We start from the raw sequence: 25,512 nt of genomic DNA on the forward strand, positions 1-25,512 counted from the left end.
CTTAGTGCCACAGGATGTTGTGGCACACACAGTGTAAAAAGGGTTCAGACAGGGCATGAGCCAAGTAATGGAGAATTGCCAGTTGACAGCTATTAAACAGGCTGGACTGGATGAGACACCTGGTTCTGGCACTCCTTTAGCTGCCAACTGCCATAAACCATGAGCATACAGGCAAAAAGTCATCCCGTATGCTTCCTATTGCCTTTCCTAAGTGTCTGCCCAGCCGCCACCTGACCTCTGGTGGGACTGTTCTTATCACAGTAAACAAACTGTTAGTTCTCTGAGTTACACAGGTTTCCGTAAAAGACTCAGTTAAAGTTGCTTTAGTAATTAATCCTTTGAAACACTTTGTGCTACTCCTATAGTCTTCCTATAGCTTTCCTACGCTGCTCCAAATTTGCTGGTAAAACAAATTCTACAAGAAAATTTTATGACTACAAAGTAAATGCTGAAGAAGTTAATCACAGTAAACTAAACTATTTTAAAGTTGCAAGGCTGGTGTAGACCAGCCCCCTCGCCCCTACAGCACCCAGCCCAGGCAGGGCTGCTTTTCTCCTCACAGGTCGCACCACAGGCACTACGAAGAGTCTGACTTCACTGCTCCCGTTTTGCTTTATTTCTTTTAATTTTTACACATCGCCCTCTCCACGCTGCAGTTCTTTCCTGTACAGATGCGCACATCAACCAGGGAATGAAAACCCACCCAAAACCCAAGGGGCATCGCTTAGCCCCCTCTCGCAAGCAATGCAGCTCCCCAGCCGGCTGCGGGGTCAGCCTCCAACCCGCCAAGGGCGCACCCAGCCCTAGCTGAGGCGGTGGCCCCTGAGGGGACCGCCCGGGAGCTGCCTCCCGGCGGGGTGCCCGCCCGGCGGGGAGCGGCTCGCCTTCCCGGGTCAGCGGCGGCAGCGCCCCCGCTGGCTTTCCCCGCCTCCTGCCGCCGCCGCTCCGGCGGGGTGGCCGGGCGCGGCCTCGGCACGGGCCGTCACTCGGTCTTTTCTCCTCGCAGGTCTCCGGAGCGGGCGCTGCTCGGAGCCGAGCGGGCGGGCGCCATGAAGCGCTCTCTGCTGCGGCTCTGCCGGTCGCGGGAGAAGGCGGCCGTCTCCAGCTCCTACCAGGGCGTCGTCTGCGAGGCGGATGCCGCCTCCGTCGCCTCGCAGGATGTCTTCAAGGTGCGTGCGGTGGGTCGCGGAGAAGGTGCGGGTTCCCAGGGCTGGGCGGTGGGTGTGAGCGTGAGGGGCCAGCCTTGGGCGGCCGGCGTGGGGCAAGATGGTGCCCAAGACGGGGGGTTCGTGTGAATGCGTTGGGACAAGGAGGGGTGATGGTGGAGGCTGAGGTGGGTAAGGGTGAGGCGGGGGCTCTGGGGGCGTCTGTGCGGACTCGGCGTTGGTTGCATCCCAGAGACCTTTTCCCCCAGGAAGCCCTTTCCTCTCGCTGAGAGGGAGAGCTGTGAGGGGTGGGAGGCAGGCTGGGAGCCGCCCTTGCCGTGGGGTGTGAAGGCAGAGGAGGCTGTGGCACTGTGTGGCCCGGGCAGGTGGGAACACGGGAGGGGAGCAGGCGAAGGAGGACACGGGGTGGCGGGGGCCGGTGGTGGGCGGCAGGCGGCCGCCCCAGGGGCTCGCATCCCCCTATGATCTGTGGGCACAACGCCCCAGAAAGGGTCCACCTCTGAGAGGGAGGTCCAGAGGTCATGGTGGGAATGAGTAGACCATCTAGCAAAAATGTCCCGAAAGGAAAGTTTAGAAGCACTGGAACTGTTACGAAGGGAAAGGGAACCAGCGGCGCAACCTGCAAATGCAAAATTGCTGCCAGGAAGGATATAACCTCTCCCCTTTTCCACAGAGAGTAGGAAAAGAAGCGATGTACTTACATTGCTCCTAGGGACGCCTAGACCAAATGTTAGGGAAGCCTTTTTTAATGGTAAGAATACTTTTTAATGGTAAGAATAATTCAGCAGAGGAAGAGGTAACTTACAGGATGAACAACTTGGGTAACTTTGGAGATTCTTAACAGCAGGCTGAACAAATTTGACGGAGTATGTGGATAGGTTTAAAGACCTCATGAGATCATTTCCAGACTTGCTTTCTGTGTGCTAGCCTTTGTTGTAAGCACATCTCTTCAGCATAACACAGGTTGTCACTCTGGTGGGTGATTTGCCACTAAAGAGCTGTTCAGGCAAAGTGGAGAGGAGCTGGTGTTGTTTAAAATAGCTTGCTTTGCTGCTTTGAACCAACTGAAGTACTGAGAACACCTAACAGATTTATTCCTTTCCTATTTTATTAGTGAAACGCTGCAGCATTAGCTGAAAAATCTTATTTTTGCTGATAGAAATTATCATTGTGCCACATTTTGGCCACATTTTATCTTACATTGACAGAAAATTCTAATGTAAGGAGTGGCAAAATGTGGTCTACATTAATAGAAAGATTTGAAATTCATTACAATCAAAATTAAATTAGAATATTAGAAGGAATAGAAGATACTGGACTTTATAATAAGGTTTTCTTAAATAGCTTATTGATGAATATAAAATGTATAGATATTTGTGTGTGCAATTGACCTCTTATTTTTATGACAGTTGAGTCATCTTAAATACCTTTTCCACAACAATATCACCTGTTTTCTATTAGCGTTTTCTAATTGCACTTTTGAAGCAGATGCTACCCTTGTATTTGGCGCCAGTCTTCTAAATCTTTGAACACATTTGTGACATTATTCACGTGAGTAACCTCACTGAGGTCAATGGGACTATGAAGCTGAAGGAAGTTAAACACATGCTTAATTGTATGAATGGGCTGCCCTGTAATGTATATTTGCTTAATGACAGCAAAAAATTGTTTAAGCTTTGTGGCTCAGGGGATCCCGGAGAGCAAAATTTTCCTTTTCTTTTGCAGCTGAGGAGGGAACAGTGATTTCAGGGCATTTCCCTTTTTTTACCCTTTGCTTGCTTATACACCTTTGGGGAGGTTCACATTACTTTAGATATATATTTTTACCTTTATTTTCCTCCCAATTTTGTTGAATTGTTTTTCTTTTTAATTCCCTTTTAATTTTTAATAACGTGGTTTTAAATTCCTGACCATTTTTTTCTATCACTTTTCTTTCTATACAAGTATGGTTTTTGAAACACTCTTAAGAAAAATATTTGTAGAACATCATAAAATAAGAATCAGCAGGGTTTCGGTAGTGAGCTTTGGATGTAAAGCACAGTGCCAGGGAGGTATCAAGGAGTCAGATGTCTGAGCTGTTGGAGCAGGTTTTATTGTATTACGCTGTGAAAATGCTGGGTTGTTTCAGACTGAGATAGTAGTCCATGGGATGCTTTTAGGATACCACTGAAATTAAAGAATTTATTGGTTGCTCTGACATAAAGAACATCACAGTAACCCAACGGCTGAACTTGGAAGCCCAGGACATATCGGTCTCTGTAGAAAAATCTAGAGAAGGAATTTGTCAAGATTATTATTTTTTCTGCTCTGTTGAATTCATTTGACATGGCCACAACTGGAGAAAGTATAAAACAGTAAGTGATGAATTTGCTTGTCTGAGATTTTCCATGGTGGAGGGAGGATCTTGAGCTCACTATGGAAGGCAAAATCATGTATTCAAGATAATTTAGAATTTTGTTAATTTTGCACTTTTTCTCATCTGGGTCTGATTTTGCAATCAGTCAGATCAATCTGAGTTTCACTGTTGACTCAACCTGATTGGGATTTGTGTAATTCTGTATAAAACTAAACAGTTGGGAGAGAATTTTTGAGTGGTAAGATACCCACAGTAACACATTATAGCATTGCTAATATCTTGCCTGTTAGGAGAATGAGAAAATCAGAAAATTTGTGTCCAAAATAGGTGATTTCAGATGGAAGTGCCTGTAGGCTACGGAGCTTTATTAAGAAGAATCGTTCTGGGCTTACCAAAGTGGATGAATTAAATGCCACCCCATTGCATCATGCTGCTGAAGGAGGTCAAATAGAATTAATGCAACTGATCATAGATGATTCTTCCTGTGAAGGTAACACACATTTTATGAACTATTGTATGAACTATTTAACAGAATAAAAGGGTTCAATAATCAAAGTGTTTTTTACCCAACAGAAGCAGAACTGGTCTGTTATCTACATTTATAGATTTAAATACAGTTCAAACTGTCTGCCACATTTCACAGTGTCTCAGGTGTGGTTTGGGTTGCCCTTGTTAAGTTAGGACTGTTTCCTCTCTAATGCTGAGAATTGATATCTCTTATTTTGTTTGGGACTCAGATTTACAGTCTTCAGATATGAAAAAGAAAACTGAAATACAGTGGGCCTGAATTTTTGTCTTCCTTATTTGTTACATGTTTGTTGTTACATTTATAATACTGGAAATGCAAAAGAGAATTAATTTGGTTTCGTATACTTGGCACGCAAGTTGTCATCACAAGTTGTTTAATAGTGGGGAAGAATAAACATTTGATGAGATAGGCCATCAAAAGAAATTTAGGGAAGAAGTAGTAAGTAGGAGAATGCGGGGCCTTAAACGATGGAAAAGTACTCTGTGCAAAAGGTGTTGTTTAGTAGTTATTAATAAGCATTGTGAACTATGTAGGACTCCACTGATAGACTGTGGGCTGCTGAGCAAGCATGTAGTGGCCCTGAAAAGCTCATTTTTGCACATAATGATGGCAAATTTAGAATATTCTGTCTGAAATATATTATTTTTCAGTGTATAAACTTTGTCTTATTGTTTTAGAATATTTGTTGAAGTTTATTTGCAATTTTGAAGCTCAAAATACATGTGTAGAACAGACCAGTTTTATAACTGGTGTGAATCGATTAACTTCTGTGTTCTTAATTGAATCAGAATAGATATGGTCTTTAATCTTCTTACAATTTCCAAGCATTTATTATTTCTTTAGTTATTCATACTCACTTGTTCTGTGCAGTCTCTAAAGCAATAGCTGCAAAGTCAAATATGATAGGGAAGAGAAGAGACAAGAAAAGAGGGTAATCAAGTAACTCTTGGGGGGAGAAAAATGGTATATAATAATGGGCAAGAAATAAACAGGTGTTTCACCCCTTCCATCTCTCTAACCAAAACTGTGTCTTCAGTACAATATTTAATCTGTTTAACACAACGCACTGCGCGACATGCAAACTTTCCCTTTTTCAAAGAAATGCAGTAGCACAGACTTAAACCTCTATTGAAGACACTTTTTTTTTTTTTCAGTGTGATCAGAACATTTGATGGTTTTCATTTTGGTTTTCATTTTTGTTTGTTATCTCTCCTTTGACCTAGTATTAAATGTGATGGATTCTTCTGGAAATACCCCACTGCACTGGGCCACAAAGAAAAACCAGGTCGAAAGTGTTAGTTTGCTCCTCAGCAGAGGAGCCAATCCAAATATTCTCAACTCCAATATGATGGCACCTTTGCACATGGCTGTGCAGTCCCTGCACAATGAAATTGTTAAGGTAAGTCTAAAGACTGCATACATACACAGACTTGATAAGTAGCTCAACAGCAGTGGCGTGCAGACCACCAAGACCTTGTTTATATATGCTGTATCTATCTCCTCATATGCTTTGTTTAGCAAGCTGGATGTGTAACATGTGATGTTTATAGAAATGTTTTTGTAGTCTGAGCACACCAAGTAAAAAGTAACTTACCGATTTATGTAAATATTGATATCTGTGCTATGATAGTAGTCGTAATGTTTCATGGAGCATTTTTTTAAATTTTCCAAACACAAAGAATTTTTGTTTGAAAAGGTTCTTTTTAATGCTAAAATTTCATGTTGGCATGTGTTATTTCAAATATTTAGGTTCTGATTTTTTATTTTTTGTGATTTTATAGGGAATCATAGAAATACCAACATTTTCTTGAAACTAATGTATTTTTTTTAAAAAAAGATTAAAATTAGTCAGAAAATGCTGTTCTTAAAACCAGCATTGTAATAATAATTTGAATAATAGCAGAACTGAAGCTGCAATTAAAAAACACAAAAGAATATTGTGAAGAAATTGCTAAGGTGTCCATTTTGAACCTTGTAAAATAGCAACAGCATTGAGATTTAGAAGAGTATAATTGTTTCATAATTTGTCCAAGTGCAATGACAATGTTTTTACTCCACGTGAGACATTTGGATAGAATTTTAGAATTTATGAAGTTCTTGAATTTACTAGGTGAATACCACCTTAACACCACATCACTTACTTTTCCCTTTAAAGTTGTCTCTTTTTGTAGTTCATCCAAGCAAAAGAAAGAAAAACATATTCCTGTATTCGAGACTTAAAACCCTTTAGAGATTTTCAGTGCTAAAATATTTCACTGTCCTCACATCTTTTACAAAACCTGTATTTTTTATGAATTAAGAGCAATAAAATATGAAATACAATGACATTTTTAAAAAGGGGCTTTGTATCAAGCTCTGGGTTTGGGTTATTTTAGAGCTCTGGTTTTGACTAAATGTGTGTCCACTTTTTCCCCACTCTGTTGTTTATTCAACCTAATTCTCCTTTGGTTTCTATTGCCAAATTGCCTGAGAGTGATTAAAAAGTGCCAGTTCCTCCAGTACAGAAAAATTAATCGGAATTACTGAATGGCAGTTAAATAAATATGTAGATAGAGGAATAAATATTTGGCGCAGTGTGGTCATTATCACTTACAGATCCTTCGCTTCTCAAAAAGTGATGGAGGAGTCATAGGGGTACTTGTTGATCCTGATAGCCCCGTGTTAGCTGATAATGTAGGGACTGAAGCTGGAATTCAGGACTGGGAGGGTCCCTGTTTTCACTGAGTCCTGTCTCCCTCGATCTTATATAACTGTCCAATAGATGTCTAATGGAGCAGCATCTACAACATTGCAACTTTCCAGGGAATACAGAATATTACAAGACATTAATACAAACTTCAGTTGAAAATCCCCATCTGCAATTTGCTACAGAAAAGATTTTCTCCAGTATTGGGCTAATTGTTTAATAGAACTTTAAGGTACTCTGCAGCTATGTGCAGTGTTTGTCCAAGTTACATAGCTGTCTGCTGTGAAGGATTGTACTTTTCTTTGTTCTCACCTGCATTTTTCGCCTGCATATTTTTACATTCTCCCTCATTTTGTCCCTCGTCTGCCTATGCATTGTGGGCTGTTGGCATGCGAAAAGATTAAGCTGCAAGAGTGCTCTGGGAGATAAACAACAAAAGTGATGGAGTGGGCCTTTGTTGTTGTATTTGGCTTATGGCTGACTGAATGTTTTCTTAAACCTTTAGATTTTAGTCCAGCATAGCAGTACAGATGTTAATTTGGAAGGTGAAGCAGGGAACACACCTATAATTGTAGCATGTTACAAGGATAATCCTGAAGCACTGACACTCCTGGTACGTATCGTTATCTGTTATCTTTTGATGTAATTTCTTTTTACCTTGATGCAGTGCTATTCTGTTCCCATGTTCTGTCTTTGTTCAGTGGAGGAGGGTTAATCATGGACCTAATATTCAAGTTACTTTGCTTAGGTTACTAACAAACTTTAATCTTTTAAGAGCATATATAAATATAGCTGAGTAGCAAACAGAAAAAAACTTAAACTAATTTTGAAGGTCATGAGAACACAAAATGAAACACATGTATGTATAGACATATGGATATACCATGTAAAAGATGTTTGCATATAACCTTCACAATGCATAGAAAACTTATAAAAAGGAGAAAGCTACCCAGGAGATTATACCTGTAATAGTATGTTCATTAGTCAGAATTTTCTGTATGCCATTAAGCTATATCCAGGCATTATTTTTCAGATTGAAAATGGAGGGAAAATATGTAAACCAAACAAAACGGGATGTATGCCTATCCATGCAGCTGCATTTTCAGGTGCAAAAACATGTATGGAAATTCTTTTAAAAAAAGGTAAATATCTTGTTTCCAAGCAGTCAGTAAGATCTAGTGCTTATAGTAGTGTTACCAATTTAGTGCTTTAATGCTCAAAGAACTGTGCAAACAAGCACTTACAACTGTGATCGAACTTACAAGAAGTTAATGCAATTATTCCTACGGGCAATTCATGCTAGTAACTTTTGCAGGATTTCAGCAGTAGCTTAACTGCTTTCTTAAATGTGTGCCCATCCATTGTTTAATGATAGATGTGAAAGGTTCATATTTTGAGAGGGAGAATATTATTCCACATTTCATATACTTGTTTTGAAAGCCTTAATAGCTTCTGTTATCTTTCTGGCTTAAAAAATTTCCATTTATTTTCATTTCTCAGGTGAAGAATTGGGTCACTCTGCTAAAACCCACATCAATTTTACCAATAATGGAAAGTGCAGTCCACTTCATTTGGCAGTTCAAAGTGGGGACCTTGAAATGATTAAAATGTGCATTGAATTTGGAGCCCAAATTGATCTAAAACAGGTAAACTTCAAATGGAGTGAAATATAATTTTGGTTAAAACCTAGATATCTCTAAATCTCTAAGTGATATGAAAAAAAGATGAGCAGATAATCATTGCTCATTGTCTCTTCCAATGCAAAACGTAGGGGGCAGCAAATGAAAACAAGTCTCTAGTTCAAATCAGTCAAAATGGCAGGTTTCTTTACACCAGTTACATAAGATGTTGTAGCTATGTAAAGTTTGCATGGATTCAAAATGCTTTGGGGCAGATCCATAGAAGAAAAATCAGTCCCCAGCTGCTGAATACTGTGACACCCCTTGTGGCTCAGGAAGTCCTTGAGTCATACACAGATGGAGTCTGGGAGAGCACTCTGGAGGACGGTATGGCCTTCTTCACAGAATGGTAGGGGTTGGGAGGGACCTCTAGAATTCATCTTGTCCAACCCCCCTGCTTGAGCAGGCACACCCAGAGCAGGGGGCACAGGAGCGCATCCAGGCGGCTTTTGAATGTCTCCAGGGAAGGAGACTCCACAACCTCCCTGGGCAGCCTGTGCCACTGCTCTGTCACCCTCACAGGAAAGAAGTTTTTTCTCATATTGAGGTGGAACTTCCTGTTTTCCAACTTGTGCCCATTGCCCCTTGTCCTGTTGTTGGGCACTATTGAAAAGAGTCTAGTTCCATCGTCCTGACACCCTCCCTTTAGATACTTATAAGTATTTATGAAATCCCCCATCAGTCTTCTCTCCTCCGGGCTAAACAAACCCAAGTCTGTCAGCCTTTCCTCATAAGGGAGTTGCTCCAGCCAGACTCTTCTGCACAGAGTCTTTACTATGCACCTGATATCGTCCGTTCTCAGAAATGGGGTATTTGATCTGACCCTTTCTCATCATTCTTGTTTATCATCAGCCTTGTCCTGGCCTTCACTGTGTCTTCTTTGTAAGCAAGCACAAATTTGTGATGCTGCTGCAGCTACCATGATACTGTTGGTGTAAGGGCCTATACCCAGCTTCATGATGAGTAAACATTTCTGAAGATATTGATCATTAATCAAATTGTTTGCAAGGCTCAAATCAACTCATGAGAGCAAAGATAAACATGGTTTAGCCTTCTTTTATTGGTTTCATTCTTTGAACACACAGCTTTTGAATGAGGTGATTTATGCTGTTGATTTTGTGATGGGTAAGACTGTTTTGAGAATGCTTATGGCACTGTGAAAAAGCCCATTCCAATTCATTCACTGAAATATTCCTGCTCCAAAGAGGAGAAAGCCAAAACCCCCAGGCGTATATCAAAGCTAGTTTGTCCCATCTCGCTAAATGAAATCCCGTTTTGGCAAATCTCGTTCTAATAATTTCTTCATTGCTTAATAATTTTTTGACTGTCTATCTTATAATAGTTTAATAACATACTAGACCAAGTTATTTTTAAACTGCAGAAAATTTTATTTGAGAATGACATCTAAGGAAGATTCCATTTAAGGAATGAAAAAACATTTTGAAATAATGTGTTTTGTGTATTATATAGGCACATTTGTTTGCTTATTCATTTGTACTGGTCTGCCTATGGCTTTCTGTAGTTTTCCTTTGCTTCGTCTCTTGTATTAAACGGTGCTCTGTGTGTCTGTTTATTAATTCAGCTACAAAAGATTGTTAAGAGTGTAATTATCTCATATCTTAGGGACTTGGCATAGAATAACCAGAAGCTTTGTAGTGATCCTTTAAAACTCTCTCTTTAGTCTTTTCTGGTCTTTAAGTTCTCTTTAGAATTACAGTATTTTAGTTAAAGACTAAAATTTCATTACTTGCATAGAAATTTAGGCATTTAGGAATTATGAATCCTGGGCTAGATCACTAGTGCATTTAATAGGTTGGAGATTAGGTTGTTGGTGTTTAAATATTTAAATATTGTTTTATTTTCCCATTTACAGAATGAAAAATGCACAGCACTTCATTTTGCTGCTACTCAAGGAGCAACTGAGATTGTGAAGTTAATGATGTCATCCTATGCTGGTGAGGAATCCATTATTGATGCTGTAGATGGGAATAAGGAAACATTGCTTCACAGGTAGGAGGCTGCTCCACCAGACTTCACTATAAGTTGTGAGCCATGATATTCTTAGTTTTTCTCAGCATCCAATTATACTTTATATAGTGTACTTTGGAACACCCTTCCACATGGGTTGGAATTTCTCCAAAAGATGGTTTTAGTACAATACGAAAGAGTCTCTAATTTGGTCAAAACGTTAAAGATTTTGGTGCTGATATCAAAACCAAAATAGTTCCAGTTGCCTTGGAACCATGTCTAGGGATGATCACTAACAGTTTGTATTGAAAATTTACTCCAGGGAACAAGTTTATGGAATTGTTAACAGCTTCTGAGGTTGTGGAACAAATGCCTTCATCTAATGGGGCTATGTTCCCTAGAAAATGAATGAAAAATAATATAAAAAGTTTTAAAAAATGGTTTTTTTCCCTAAAAAAATATTTTATACCTGATCAGGTACAAGTAGGTGTTGATACACTACCTTATGACTACAAAGTTGCAGACGGCATTATTGTATGTAGTGATCCTCTAGACTTCTAGCCTTTCAGAGTCCATTTGAAACCAGAGCACTAGACTCTTGAGAAGTTTTCTCAGTCTTCTCTAGCAGAAAGACACTTAGTTAAATGTGCTGGCTATCAACTCTACAGGAGGTAGTATATTTCCCCATCTATACATTTTTGCAAGAAAGATATGCCTTGCTGCATTTAAGTGTAATAATTTTACAGTATTATTCTACAAGGAATTTTACAATATGAAACAATTGGTAGAAAGTCAGAGACAGTAGAGATGATTGTTCTTTGGACACAGTATAAATCGGAACGATTCAAAGATAACTGAAGAAATTAAAAGAGGAGTGTGTTCTAAAGTTAAGATAAGGTTTGGGTACTCTTGGAAATGCTACTGTGTTAGAACACCTTTGAAGACAAAGTGATGACAGAATGCCAAAGAAAATTGTGCAGATACAACGTACTACATAATAGATAACTGTCTGTCATATCCATGAAAATTATTGTCCTTGGACAAAGCATGACACTCTCTTACTCCCTGTGTCTGTGAAACTGGAAAAAAATATTATCAAGAATCATCAGAAAGGTAGAAAAACCCTCAAATGTCTCAGAATATAAATAAACCAAATGAGAAACATCGACTTGTTGAGAAGTGAAGGAGCAGCAAAGCATAGGCTGGACTTGATCCATTCACATTCCTACTGTCATGTTTCCATGTAAACATTTTATAAAATGACTTCACTCTGTCTTCAGGCACCTTGGAATTTATTTTGAGTGTGTGTGAAGCATTCAGTACTTATGCCTGTCTGGAGGGGCCTGCTATAGATAATGGAGGCGTCTCTACTTATTTGGAATCATGACATGATTTTGAAAATACGTCTTTTGAGTAATTGGTTCTAACTCTAGTACACCCTGTGTTACTACCTCTTACAATGCTAAGGGAACTGTTATCTTTGAGATACAGTACAACCTTGGAACTGTCCTTCTGTGTTGCTCATTGAGTCAAAATACTTAATAGGGGTCAGACTTCTGCAAACATTTACAGTGTGTGTATTAACTGTGCTATACTTCCTGCTTTCATCATTATTTCCTTAAAATATATAATCCAGTATCTTATTGTAGAACTGACAAATTTTCATGTGTATAGACAGCTTTAAAATAATTTCAGTAAATTAATAAATGTCACCACATTTTATATTATATTTTTTCATATCTTTTCAAGTAGAATTGCCTGCCACAGTCAGAATACATGTTTAGCTAAGTCATTGCCATTTTAACCCCACTTCAACGTTATTATACAAAATATATAGTAAGTTGTCTTTGGAGATCGGATCAATGAAATGGATTTGAGGCTCTAGGTCTTTCTGGAACAAAATGAGTCTGAAGTTTGTGGAATTCTGTATTGACCTTGTGTGGTACAACAAAAGATCTGACGTACGAAATGACTGGTTCTGATAAAAATCAGTGGGAAAATGCCTGTTGACCTATCAATGAGGTCATTGTTTCCCACAGTGATTTTTCAATGTATTAACTGAACTTAGTTTGTAAACAAAACTCCGTGACAAAAATGGAAACAATTTGTTAAGATTAATTATGTAATAAAGGTATCTCTCTGTCTCTTTATTTTAAAATATATTTATTTGAAAATATTAGAAAATGCATCAAATGGAGAAAAATGCTACCCTCTGGCTTTCAACTTCATTGTCCTTTCTAATGTTACTGTATTTTTCCCCACAGGACAGCATTGTTTGATCATTATGAACTGGCAGAGTATTTGATTTCAATGGTAAATATTTAATCAAGCAACATGTTTATAGAGATTATTGTTATCTATTACTACAGGTCTGCATAGAGAAATTCATAAAGGAGAATGTGTTCTCAGGTATAGGTTATTTAGAGATATATTTAATATATTTCATAATGCATACTTGACAGTTACAGTACAACAGTTGTTATGGCTTCATAGTAGCATTCCACAGTTACAGAGGATGAAAACGTGCATTTTTATTTCCATTTTACTTACTCAGAAAGATTTCATAAACATCTTTTACCAGATATGACAAACTGGTTCAGTCATCCTTACTTTTAGGTTATGGAATATGAAATAAATGCTAAACATGCATTGTATTTAATCTGTTTTTTCCAGAAAGAAATCCTTTCTTTGAAGTATGTACCTATGATTGTTCTGGGATCACATAGCCATATATTTAAGTTTGTGCATGATCTAGAAATATTTTTTAATCTGTGTAGTTTGGTTATATTTCTTCACTGAATAATTATGGGGGAGAAAGATAAGACATGTAACTGGGGATGCTCCTGGCTATGCTCCAAGTGTCCATTTATACTAATTAAACTAAGGCTTATATAACCACTATATGCCAGATGAGGAAATTTTCAGAGGTCAGAATATTCTTTTCCATTTTATGTATGTTTAGGTTTTTTACTTAATTTCATGACAATTATATTAAGAAAAATTGTCTTCTGCATTCAGTTTTGTTTTTCTCAGAAACTCTGTTACAGGGGCTGGATCTAGTCAGAACAAGATGTTGCACTTAATTTTAGTTCAGATGTGAAATGGTGAGGTTTGACTGCTTAAACTTGTCTGACAATGAGCAGAAGTTATCTACAGAAGTTATTACCTGATAAATACAGGCAAAAGTTTCTGCATGTGGAGGCTTGTGTGCACAAAGGGTTAGAGGGAATATCTTTAACATCGCATTTGCTAAGAACAAACTTTTGTTCCTTGAGTGTCATTTTGACTATTTTGGCCTCTTTAATAGAATCTATGCTGAGGGTTTGTTTGGCTTTCCATATAAAAGTATGTCAGTTTCGAAGTTTTAAGTCTCTCTTAATTTGCCCTGTCTGGGAATGGATCAAAATATGCTAGTTGGCATTAGTGGGATGCGGCACATACAACCTGTGCTGCCTGCTCTCTTGGACTCCTGGCAAGATCTCTAGGTACGGCCTATGCTGTAGTGTACATGAGAGCAAAAAAGAAAAGGTGGAGTAATGTTACTGCTCAAAAGAAATAGTAAATTCCAGTTCAGGATGGCTTTCTGGTTTTAAGAAAGAACAAAATTAATTTATTTTATGCATTAAATATCCACATTTCATGCACATTAACTTACAATGATTACTTCCTTTATCTTATTTTTGGTACTTTTTGTGTCTGAAAATAAAAGCCATTTTAAACAGGAACAGTATTACATCTGGCTTTTCTGGACAGAAAAAATAAGATCAGCTATGCTAAACAGAATTGTCCAGGCACATAATGTATGCTCTTTACATTTGAATTACACCGATTTTTTTTGTAAGTCGTAGGTTGATGTGCTGCCAAAAATCAGAGAATCAAACTCTACAGATACTTCTTGCAGAGCTTTTCATTATTTTGCATTTGGCCTCAACATAACGTGGCAATGAGTACATGCTCTTCTTTCAGTGAGATGTACAGCTACGCTTTGACATAACTTAAGGCTAACTAAAGCATTAAATAAAGGCAAAACACCGAAACCTAGATCACTATTCCCAAACTTTTTAGTTTTAAAGAATTGCTACCTACAAATTGGTTTGCAAATTAAGCATTTTAAGCACAATGACTTTAACAATAATGGCAAAGTAGCTATTATCACATTTGACAATTAGGTGCAGAGTATCTCCTCTGTGCATGCAGATGGTGTGATTGTATTTACAAGTTATGTACACAACTATAAAGAAGAATAAAGACATGAAAATCAGAAAGTTCTCATGATTTAGCTAGTGTCTTAGCAATTTCCCTGGTTTTTTTCCTTGCATACTAGAAAATTTATCACTGAGGGGACTGGTGCTTCCTGAGTTTACTTCATTAATTGTATTGAAATGTACTTATTTGAAGTAAATAAGCAGTAAATTTACATATTTTCTTGCTTCTTTTTTTGAACTTCCTTCTACCCCTTTTGTTTCTTTCGTCTTCACTAAAAGAAAATGAAATATTAAATACTAATTGATATTTACAAAATTTGCATAATATTTATTTTATCTTAGTGTATGTTTAATTCACAGATACTAATGTATAAATGCAAAAGCAAAAGGAGTTCAGAAAGTTAATTTTCAAACTCTTAATTCAGCTGTATTGTAAATGTGGTAAATATATGTGCCAATATATGTTACTCCTTATTGTGGTTAAATAATGATGAACGCTGCTGAATTCTGCTGAATTCAGCCTTCCGCTGCTGAAGGCTGAACAATGAAGATAGCTGGATGGAAGGTGATTAAAGATTGTGTTATTAACTGGAAATTGCTTCCCTGTATTCATTGAAATGAATGAACCACTTGGATAAAAAAGGTCTATTTCTTTGATGAGTAAGAACATTTTTAAGAGGTGGTCTGACCCCGTAGAAAGGTAACCGGGGAAAGAGTCCTGCATGTGTTACTCTCAAACATTTCATCAACATAAATTGGAAACTTCCTGTTCTCTGTGGTAAAGTAATCATTGTACATTTATTAAATGTTTCTTATTACTACATTGCAGGTTTTACCATCCTAGAAAGTAAATATTGCTCATGATTACATTTAATTCTCTCTTGAGTTAGGATTGGACCCAAAGATGATTCAAGTTAATGGAAAAACTTGCATTGATTTTTTTTTTTCAGTGATCTTTGGATATGATCTAAAATAAAATAGATTTTTTTGTGTACTTTGTTCAACTCATCTGATTTGACTTGCAACTCAATATCTAGAAAAAATATATCTAAAACATCATAAAATATACATACATCTCCTTGGTTCATTTACTTGTATCTTCATGCTCCCTTGTTGGTGGGATTTTTTAGATAGATATGTTTATGCTAATAGTATTCTGCTGATATGATCATAGTGACCACAGTGACCATACTGTCCTGGCAATATGCATCTTGTGCAAATTTAGACAAAACAGCAAAACTGGGCTTTTGCCAGAGTATCTCATTCCAGTCCTTTTGCTTCCCCTAAGGAGAAAGGGTTGTATCAAAAGCCTTGAGTCTGGAGAATAAACATGTGTCCGCTGTTGATACAGCTAAATTGGAGTCAAAATTGACTTGGCTTATATAGTTTATGAGGAAGAATAGAAAATGAAAATAGACCAAACTATACAGACCAAACTATACTAATCTCTGGATGCATTACTTCTTGAACAGTTCAGAAGGGTCTTGTTGTGGTAATTGTTCGATAAGTAAGACATCATTTGAAAGGGTTGCAATTTTTTGTATTTTTCCAGAGCTTCAATCCCAGTATTTTAGAATTATAAGTAAGTTAGAATTATAAATTTTGAGTATCTAAATGCATGGAAAGGTATCCTAACAAAAAATAATGAGTCGTGAGCCCAGTATAGAGGTAGGCCACTATTATTTAGGCATCTAAATTTATATATAAAGATGACTGGGCTGTGGCTGATAGCTTGAAAACATAGTAGTTTTATATAGAGTTGTAATGTATTTATTGAATTTACTTATCTGGAGTTACTAAGAATGCCTGTAATTCTGCCATGCTTATAAAGGACAGCACCATTTTAAAATTTCGTTTATTCACTATTCATGATAAACTCAAAATTCTTTATTGCAGGGGGCTAATATTGATAGTGTTGACATAGAAGGTCGATCCCCGCTTCTGTTGGCCACATCCTGTGCGTCGTGGAAAATTGTGAATTTACTGCTCTCAAAAGGTAAAAAGGAATATACACATATTATATACTTCCTTTGAGCAGGGTTCATACATGTTAGAATTCTGTGTCTAACTTTCTTCTCAGTTTCAGTTCAGTACTTCAGAATACACTCCAGGAGCAGCTGAGCTAAACAGCTGCACAGTGCTGGTATCCCCTGAGATAAAGGAAGAATTAGTGGGATGATTTCACCCTTTTCAATATGGAGTGAACAGGCCGTAGAAAAATGTGTATGCCATGTGTCATGCTTCTCAAGGTAGAGGTGGCCTTGGCACTCCATCCCTGCATTCCTTAGCAGTTCACAAAGTAAACAGAACTGTGAAATAAAGGCACCACTTATACAGAGTCAAGTTTTGTACCAGCAATCAATCTTTAAATGTTAAAGTCCATATCTCAAGCATTATCCGTGATTTTATATAATCGCAGCCACCTCAAAAATGTTTGAGCTATATCTTTCATTTGCTACACTTCTGGTGCAAGTTAGTTATTGTTACTATATTTTCTCTTGTTAATTGTAGCATAACTGATTTAGTTAATAAGGCCTTTAATAAGTTTTGAAGCTGTAACAAGATTACAACTTTATAAGACTAGAAGAGGTGATCATCTGCATTTTTAAATTACCTCTTTATTTGTGAGTGCTTAGTATCTCTGAATATAAGGGCCCCACATAAATCTTAGTGCTGCAATGAAATGCAAAATGCATACACAAATGAGAGAACGATGAAATCTGAGCATCAGTAGGGCTTTTGTATGTAAAATTATATGTTATAATGTTGACTTGGAATAATATTTGTTATTTTTTAGATTTATAAAGACATTTGTTCAACATTTGTTCCTTTGTCTTAAACATCATCAGTTAGTGCCAGGAGCCAGCAGTTTTGAAGTTGCTGGTATCTATTTCCATATTTGTCTAGGAGCAAATGTATCATTAAAAGATCATCTTGGTCGGAATTTCTTGCATTTGACGGTATTGCAGCCTGGAGGATTACAGCATCTGAATGAGAAATTTCTGCAGGTACAGTAAGCATCAATTCATGTCTTTCTGTGACTCTCACTAGACAATGTAAAGAAAAAAGCAACTACCACTTTATTTTGGAATGTTTGTAAAAGTTTGTGGTGGTACTTAAGTTGCCCAGTGTCACAGAAAATAGTTTGAAGAGGTACATATCTCTCATGAAAACATTTCAAAGCCAATAATACAGTTTTCTTATTGCCAGGCAAAGGAATAACATAATCCCATAAATTATTTTGCTGTTGGGGGATTGAATAGCTCAAGAGGTAGGCAATAAAATATAGAACTTTTCACTTCTGTTTTCCCAGCTTGCATGCAGTAAAGCTAGGGGACGTGCTCATATTCAGTCAAGTTCTAGGACTTAAATAGCTTACAGCATATTCTGCAGGAGCTTTCTGTGGACTGGGCAGTAACAAAGTCTTGGATTTAGTTTTAAAAAGGATTTCAAACATGTATTTGTATTTGGCTATGCTGAGATGAAGCACTAACATTGCTAGAGCCCAAGCTCACTTGAGAGAGTTAAATTTGCTAGCCTCCAGAGCTCCAGAAACAACCTTTTAAATATGAATCAAGTATAACTGATCTTACAACATCTGCTGAAATCTGTAAACAACTTTGGTTAGTAATGCAGAATGGATTTAACCTTGCTTTTCAGCAGATGTAGAGAATCAGTTTTAAGCCAGGGTGACAACTCTCGGTTGTCTGCATTGACTTTCTAATTATTCAGACCAAGGAGTGGAGCAGACTGGGGGAGGAGATACTTAGTTGCTTTAGGAAAGGCTATACATAGGAGCATGTTAGACACGGTATGGAGGAAAAACAGGGAAATGAAGATGAGAAAGAAAAGTTGGGGAAATAAAATTACCCTGTAAACCAGTGAAGTGGTGGTTCTCAACAGCCAGAGGTTTTGCTACTGAATACAGACTATAGACTGCCCTGACATTCTGTACAAGCCTTCTACTGACAGCAATGAGTATTATGGTTGACTGGCAGCAAAGAAGAATCTCCTGTATGGTGCTTGTACTGTGGATGGATTGCAGTAAGGGTGCAGAGTGGCAAAGTGCTGTGTTCTTCACAGAGTAGTTGTTTGAAACAATGGTGACCCACAAATCAGCAGACATTAAACGCTCATTGTTGCTACATTCACTTCTCCTAGTTTGTTTCTTATTTTTAGATACTGCTTTAAAGTATGAATGATACTGTTAGAAGCTATTAGAAGCTGTGGAGCATTAGTGATATAAATTTAATTCTGTGCTTTTGGGTTTCCTGGGGGGGTGACAGATGGAGCATATTAAAAATCTTGTAGTGGATGAAGATAATGAAGGATGCACTCCATTGCATTATGCATGCAGACAAGGTGTGGCCCTCTCTGTAAATAATTTACTCAGCCTCAACGTTTCCATCTACTCTAAGAGCAGGGACAAGAAGTCACCGTTACACTTTGCTGCCAGGTTAGTAGTGCAGTCTAGGCAATGGAATCAATGCCGTTTTTTCAGTCTATATTTTTTTGACATCTATTTTGTGCTTATTTTCCAAAGCTATGGGCGCATCAATACATGTCAACGACTTATAAGAGATATGAAAGACACAAGACTTTTGAATGAAGGTGATAAGAAGGGAATGACTCCCCTTCATTTGGCAGCCCAGAATGGTCATGAGAAGGTAGTTCAGTTTCTTCTGAAGAGAGGGGCCCTTTTTCTCTGGTAAGTATACCGCTTTCCATTCGTTAAAGCAAAGAAGATCACCCTACATTTCACGTCCATCTGCTGAGAAGTTAATACAATATAAATACAAACACAATGTATGGAAATATTTAATATATGAATATATAAAAATATAAATATAAAATATAAGCATATTTATAAAATATTTGTAAAGCTAAGCTGTTTGTGCCTTGCTTCAGCCTGACACATAGAATCATGGCTACCTGTAAACCAAGGCTTCTAGTGCTGGGGAAACTGAGGTTTCTCTAAATCCAACTGAGAGAACAGTATTGAACATTTTGATGGAAAAAATATTGTTTTGGAAATACTATAGTCACGTCAGCTTCACTTACAGGCTTAAGTAGAGGTTCTTAGGATTGGTTGTTCCCAGGCAACTTGTCTTGCACTCTTAAGTCCTGATTTCAGGTCAAAGATCCTCAGATCATTGTCAGCTTCACAAAAGCTTCCAGGTTCATACCTGTAAAGCCGGGAGACAAAGCTACCAAAAATTGAGAGTCCTGTTTCCCAGGTACAGTCTAGAGCTTTAATTTTCAGGTCCTATGCTTCCAAGTCCACTGTAGCTACACCTTGGAGCTAGAGGCTTAAGCGTTCTGAGGAGATCCTTTAGCAAACAGACAGACCTGTTGGATGTTCGTCATCTGTGACTGTGGAGGACCAACTAAATGGACCCTTTATTCCCAGTGTCCTTAGCTGGACTGGACTATCACACCTAGCAAGGATAGAGATGATTATATATATATATTAAAAAAGTATATATATGTATGTATATTTATGTGTACACATGTATGTGTGTATATATTTAGGCTTAACTTAGACTTAAATCTGGCATTTTTAAAATAAATGTTCTGGAAGGTTCTATATGATAAAGGCTTAATAAGTTTCGTTATACTAAGATGAAGTAATATTTATAGGAATAGATTTGTGTGCTTATAATGTTTCGTATATTCACTATCTTTAAATGCAAAATTCTGTAATATGGCCATGATCTATGCCACATCTGTTGCCAAGTATTAGCAACAGAATGTTGCAAGCGTTTGTGCTGTTTTCAAGGGACATAAGAAAATGGGCACAATCCAAATATATACAGAAATAGAGAGAAGAAAAGAGCGCAGGAGACCAAAAAACTATTATTGAGTTGAAACTTTTACTTCTGAATGATGCATTGATAATCATGTATTAGTTGACAGAAGGCATGGACATCTCTGCAGTAGCCATGCCAAAGGAAAGAGGTTTGAGTCAAAGGAGGAGGAATTTACATTTACTTTAAAATTATAAAAAGTTTTGCATTTTTAATTACCAATTTTATACTGCTACATGTAAGTGATTACAAAGGCTGGACAGCCCTGCACCATGCTGCCTTCGGAGGATACACTCGCACAATGCAGATCATTTTGGATACTAATGTGAAGTGTACAGACAGAGTGGATGAAGAAGGGGTATGTATTCATTTAGCATTATTTGATTCTTGTCCGCTATTACTTCTAGACCAAATGTCGGTGGTATGCTATTAGTAGTTTTCCACTGTGCATTGCATGTGTAATATTTCATTTCCTGTGCCAGATTTAAAGTCTTTATATTTCACCACTGTCAAAGTTTATTGCTGAGATTAATACACGATTACTGAAATTGTTATCCAATTCTTGTAAGTGGCAGACAAAAAAAATGCAAATAGCCTAACAGAAAGCATAAAATGCTCAGCATGTTAGACATGTCCCTCTTGCCCCTTTACAATGCAAAAGAATTTTAACAATGTAGTACAAACATTGGTAATTTAAATCTAAGGAGCTTATACAGATTAAAAAAAAAATCCAATATCGACTATAGCTCATTAATATATTGTTTGAAATCCAGCTGTCCTGTACAGCAATGTCCAACAGATACACCTCCTATCTTGTCTGAAGTCTGGACAAGTGTGGTATCTGTTGGGTTAAGACAGAATCCATTTCCTGGATTGGAGACCTCTTGTAAGAACCTGCCTAACAGTTCCCCATCAGAAAACGTAGGGTGGTCATTTTAAAGAACTAATCAGTTTCAACACAGAAGGTATTGCTAATTTCTCTGAGAACTGGTGTTGAAAACATTTAGAACTATTGAATTAGGAACAGGTCTTGCCTGGAAATCAATGAGAAGCCAATCCTTAGTTCTCAGTTTCCTTCAGAATGGGATGGCTTTCAGAAATCAGTTTCAGTGTGACTTGATTCCTAAACCACTCGTTATCTTACTTTTGTGGAAATACCAAAGAAAAGAATGTTCCTCTTATAGAACTGTGCCTGCAGATTTTCTTGCAGATTTGCTTGTACGAGCACATCTGGACATAATTGGATCCTTCTCTTCCTGATTATGAAATGCAGGAGTTCTGTATAGAGACCATAATTTTTGCCTATTTATGACTTGCAGTCTGTTAGTTACAAAACTAAAAGATAGTAATGAATTGGCCTTTCTTACCTACAGCTGAGTTTCCTCTTCAGATTTAGCACCGCTGTAGTTGTAGACACATAATAAAGAACTTGTCTATAATCTCTAACAGAATCTCTGTGACAATATTCTATTTTTTAGTGTCGCTAGTAAAAGTATTCAGGACTTGCAACTGAGAATAGCATGTGGCTTTTCAGTGTGGGAAAGGTCTGAAATAGGTAGTCTTTTTTTGTTTTAATTATTCTCATGGATGCATTGCTCTACTACTTTTCTGCACAGAACACAGCTTTGCACCTGGCTGCAAGAGAAGGACATGCAAAAGCAGTAAGGTTACTTCTTGACTATGGTGCGAAAATTCTGTTCAACAAAGCAGTAGCTTCTTTTTTCCATGAAGCAATACACAATAGGAGAAAAGATGTAGTGTCTGCTGTCATTTTGCACAAAAGGTAAGGTACACAGAAAATGCTTTTTGAATTTATTTTGCGTTGTGTTCTTTTTTAACTGAGATGAAGTTCTGAAAGCCTGTAGTTTAATAAGTAAAACTGAATACATATTTTAAAATTCCAGAGATTATATTGTTTTAGTGAGAGCAAATAAAAAGTGGCATAATTGTAATGGACATCAGGTACATGGCACGTTGTTTTCCATATTAGACTGAGTGTTGAGATTCTTTTAAAAAAACACACGTAGAAGCCATTAGAAATAAGTAATCCTTCCCATGTCTTCCCTCTTCTTACATACATAATTTTGGCCTTTCACATAACGCTTCAATACCTATAGAATTTTAATCGAAATGGGAGTACAGTTGATACCATTCAAGAGGTTTAATTTAAAATTATTGTTTTAAGTATTGCAAATATTTAAAAATGTGACAGTTCAACTGCAGTTTGGAATATTTATACTACAATATAGTAAAGCCCCACTTCAGGAACGGAAGTGTTGCACCATTGCCTAATGATCACATCTCTTGGTAAGAGTTGCAGGAACACTGACAGTACTTTACTGTATTTATTATTACTCACCTAATCTTATAACCCAAGATTCCAGCTTTAGTTCAAGTTGCATATTTTTTCAGTCTTAGCATAGTTGAAACATTTCTCTTTAACTGATGACAGAATTAAACATGAATCATTCTTAGAGAAGCATCCAGAATGTTGCTCAATTACTCCCCAAACAGCTGATTTTCCAATTGATGGTATGTAAACTTGTTACATATTGTGGTTTGCAAGATAATATCTTAAATAAAAATCAAATAATGTAAAAGTAGTTAATTTAAAAAAGAAGCAACTAAATCATTTTCCATTATCTCAACTCATTTTTGCAGATGGGAAGAAGCTGTTGTGACATTCTCTCACTATTCTAGTGCCAATAAGTGTCCTTTGCTGGAAATGGTTGAGTATCTTCCCGATTCATTTAAAGTAAGTTTTTTGCACGTATTAAAGAAATGACTGTACAAAAACCCCCTTAGTTACATTGCATCATTTGCCATTGTTTTTCTAATACTGTCTTCACGTACGTATTATTATACTGTCCTCCATACGTATTATTATTAAATAGAAACAACATACATTCACAAATTGATTTAATTGTATTTTAATGATAGTTTCAGTTTGGCCAGTTTAGCTTCTTTACTATTAGAAAAAGTTCTTAACTTCCTGAGGTCAATGGAGTTATGAGAGTATAAAAGTAGTATAAAAAGAAGTATAAAAGTGATGACAGAGGATAACTGGGTTCAAAACCATTTGAGGTATTTTCACCTTCTGAGCTGTTAAATGTCGCTACAGAAATGCTTTTTATTAAAAGAACTTGGCATGTATATATTCATAAACATTTCTTGTTTTATAGTTGTAAACTAGCTTGTAGCCTTGTAAACTGCATAGCTTCATTATTTAAGTCCTACATGTGAACTCTGGAGTTTTATGTCTTCAAAACCTACACCGCAAAGTCTGACTGAATCATCACTTCTGTTAGATGACTGCTGTATTTGAAGGTGGTTTTCTTTAGGTACAAATATCATATTCTTTCTGATGAATGTTATCTGTATCACCTTAATTCACTTTTCTATTCATCTGCAAAGCTGGTTTTGGACAACTGCATAATTGAGTCTTCAGAGGAAAAGACAAGTCGAGACTTCTATGTAAGTGGATGAAAAAATGTATGAAGACAGTACATTTTACAGTCTTAGGATGTTATATGTCATAATGCACCTGGCCATATGTTAGCAGTGGTACATTATTTGGATAATAATTAAGTTAGAAAATCATCAGCTTGGCTTTTAGCGACTAATACTGGACTAAATTCTAATACCTCTCAGATATTTTCTATAGTTGCAATTATAGTTCTATAGTTGGTAAATTGAAATCAGCCAATATTTTACCTTGATTTATTAATAATTCAGTAGTAAATCACCTGTAACTGTATTTGAATCTGTGCTTTTAATATATATTTGGCAAAAAACTCCTCAGTATTAGGTTGACTTTTAAAATCATCAGATACTAGAAGTCTTCAACTATTAGGATTTTTTTTTTTCTCAGCAAAGCCACTGATATAATTCTCTTTATTGTATCTGTGATGCTGAAGTGAACACATTTTTTACTTGAAAGTTTGGGAATTATGCAATATGTATACTTTCATGTATATGTCCAGTTCATATGGATAAGCTATACTTGTAGATGAACATCAGATCTTAACAGAAAACACAGGTGACTGATCACTGATCTTATTTAATTCTTTGGGCTGTAAACGGCTTTGAAGTTCAGTTTCTGTAATCTTCATGCTTATGCATTTTAATAAGTATAACATTAACTTGAGCAATCTATAGACTTTATGCTGTGCTGATTCTCACAATCCAGCTGGGTATCAGAGGTTATGGATATTTCAAAATAACAGTGATAGAAGACATAGTATCTACTTATGGATATCAAAATCATGCCTATCATAAGTAGTACGATTGTCACCAATAGTTCACAGTCCAACGTATTTCTTTTTTGTAAATTCTTGTCCAGAATCTTCAGCAACAGATTGCTTTCACAGTGCTAAGGAGGCATGAGTGTCGACGGTTATGTTACCTTTGAAACCATATTGAAAACCACCTTAACAATTTTTACATTGGATTGTGTCTACATCATTAACAGAAAGTTGCAGATTTTTTGCTACTATACATTTTTTTTAGGTTTTGTCATCAAAGACATGTAACTTCTAAATACAAGCTTTTCTTCAAGGTCAACATTAAAGCAAATTACAGTTTTGAGAATGACCTTTTTAAACTGTAATATTTTAAGAAGAAATGTGTACTTTTTATTTTACAATTCAAAATGGCTGTTTGTTTAATCATCTTAGTCACAGATGTGTGTCTTGATGCCATGCGGTCATTGGCAGAGTAACTAACAATCAGTAGCTAATTACTTTTACACAATATGGCTTTTTTCCTCTAAAGGATAACCTTTTTTAAATTAAGCACATCATTTCAGTCTTACATTATCAGTTTAATCACCTTTATTATGTTTATTATTATTATTTGTTAATTATTCAGATTGAATATAACTTCAGATACCTTCAGTGTCCCCTGACACTTAACAAGAAACTAAAGGATGGTGAAGACATTTTCTATGAACCACTTACCACTTTAAATGTAAGTTCTTTATTTTACTCTGACATCATTCCATGCTGTCTTGCTTTAGATAAAATCAAGAGGTTTGAATTTGTCGTCATAATATTTCTTCTCCAAAGCTGATATGTCTGTATATTTAAAGTATATTGGAATGAAGTATGGGCCAAAG

The 25,512-nt window shown here is 36.8% G+C and overlaps 1 protein-coding gene across 1 annotated transcript in view; it reads left to right on the forward strand.

The window, feature by feature from the left end:
• The first annotated feature begins 941 nt into the window (after positions 1-941).
• Positions 942-25,512, forward strand: part of TRPA1 (transient receptor potential cation channel subfamily A member 1) — a 37,984-nt gene continuing 13,413 nt past the window's right edge. The window contains exons 1-17 of the mRNA XM_064442555.1: positions 942-1,169; positions 3,850-4,012; positions 5,275-5,450; positions 7,243-7,350; positions 7,771-7,879; positions 8,238-8,383; positions 10,290-10,426; positions 12,649-12,697; positions 16,486-16,585; positions 17,497-17,597; positions 18,876-19,045; positions 19,133-19,297; positions 20,640-20,754; positions 22,013-22,179; positions 23,058-23,151; positions 23,811-23,870; positions 25,266-25,364. Of these exons, the coding sequence (XP_064298625.1) occupies positions 1,050-1,169; positions 3,850-4,012; positions 5,275-5,450; positions 7,243-7,350; positions 7,771-7,879; positions 8,238-8,383; positions 10,290-10,426; positions 12,649-12,697; positions 16,486-16,585; positions 17,497-17,597; positions 18,876-19,045; positions 19,133-19,297; positions 20,640-20,754; positions 22,013-22,179; positions 23,058-23,151; positions 23,811-23,870; positions 25,266-25,364 (2,079 nt within the window). The 5' untranslated portion in view covers positions 942-1,049. The remainder of the gene's footprint in view (positions 1,170-3,849; positions 4,013-5,274; positions 5,451-7,242; positions 7,351-7,770; positions 7,880-8,237; positions 8,384-10,289; positions 10,427-12,648; positions 12,698-16,485; positions 16,586-17,496; positions 17,598-18,875; positions 19,046-19,132; positions 19,298-20,639; positions 20,755-22,012; positions 22,180-23,057; positions 23,152-23,810; positions 23,871-25,265; positions 25,365-25,512) is intronic.

The sequence above is a fragment of the Phalacrocorax carbo genome, chromosome 2 (genome assembly GCF_963921805.1).
Source record: "Phalacrocorax carbo chromosome 2, bPhaCar2.1, whole genome shotgun sequence".
Classification (NCBI taxonomy): domain Eukaryota; kingdom Metazoa; phylum Chordata; class Aves; order Suliformes; family Phalacrocoracidae; genus Phalacrocorax; species Phalacrocorax carbo.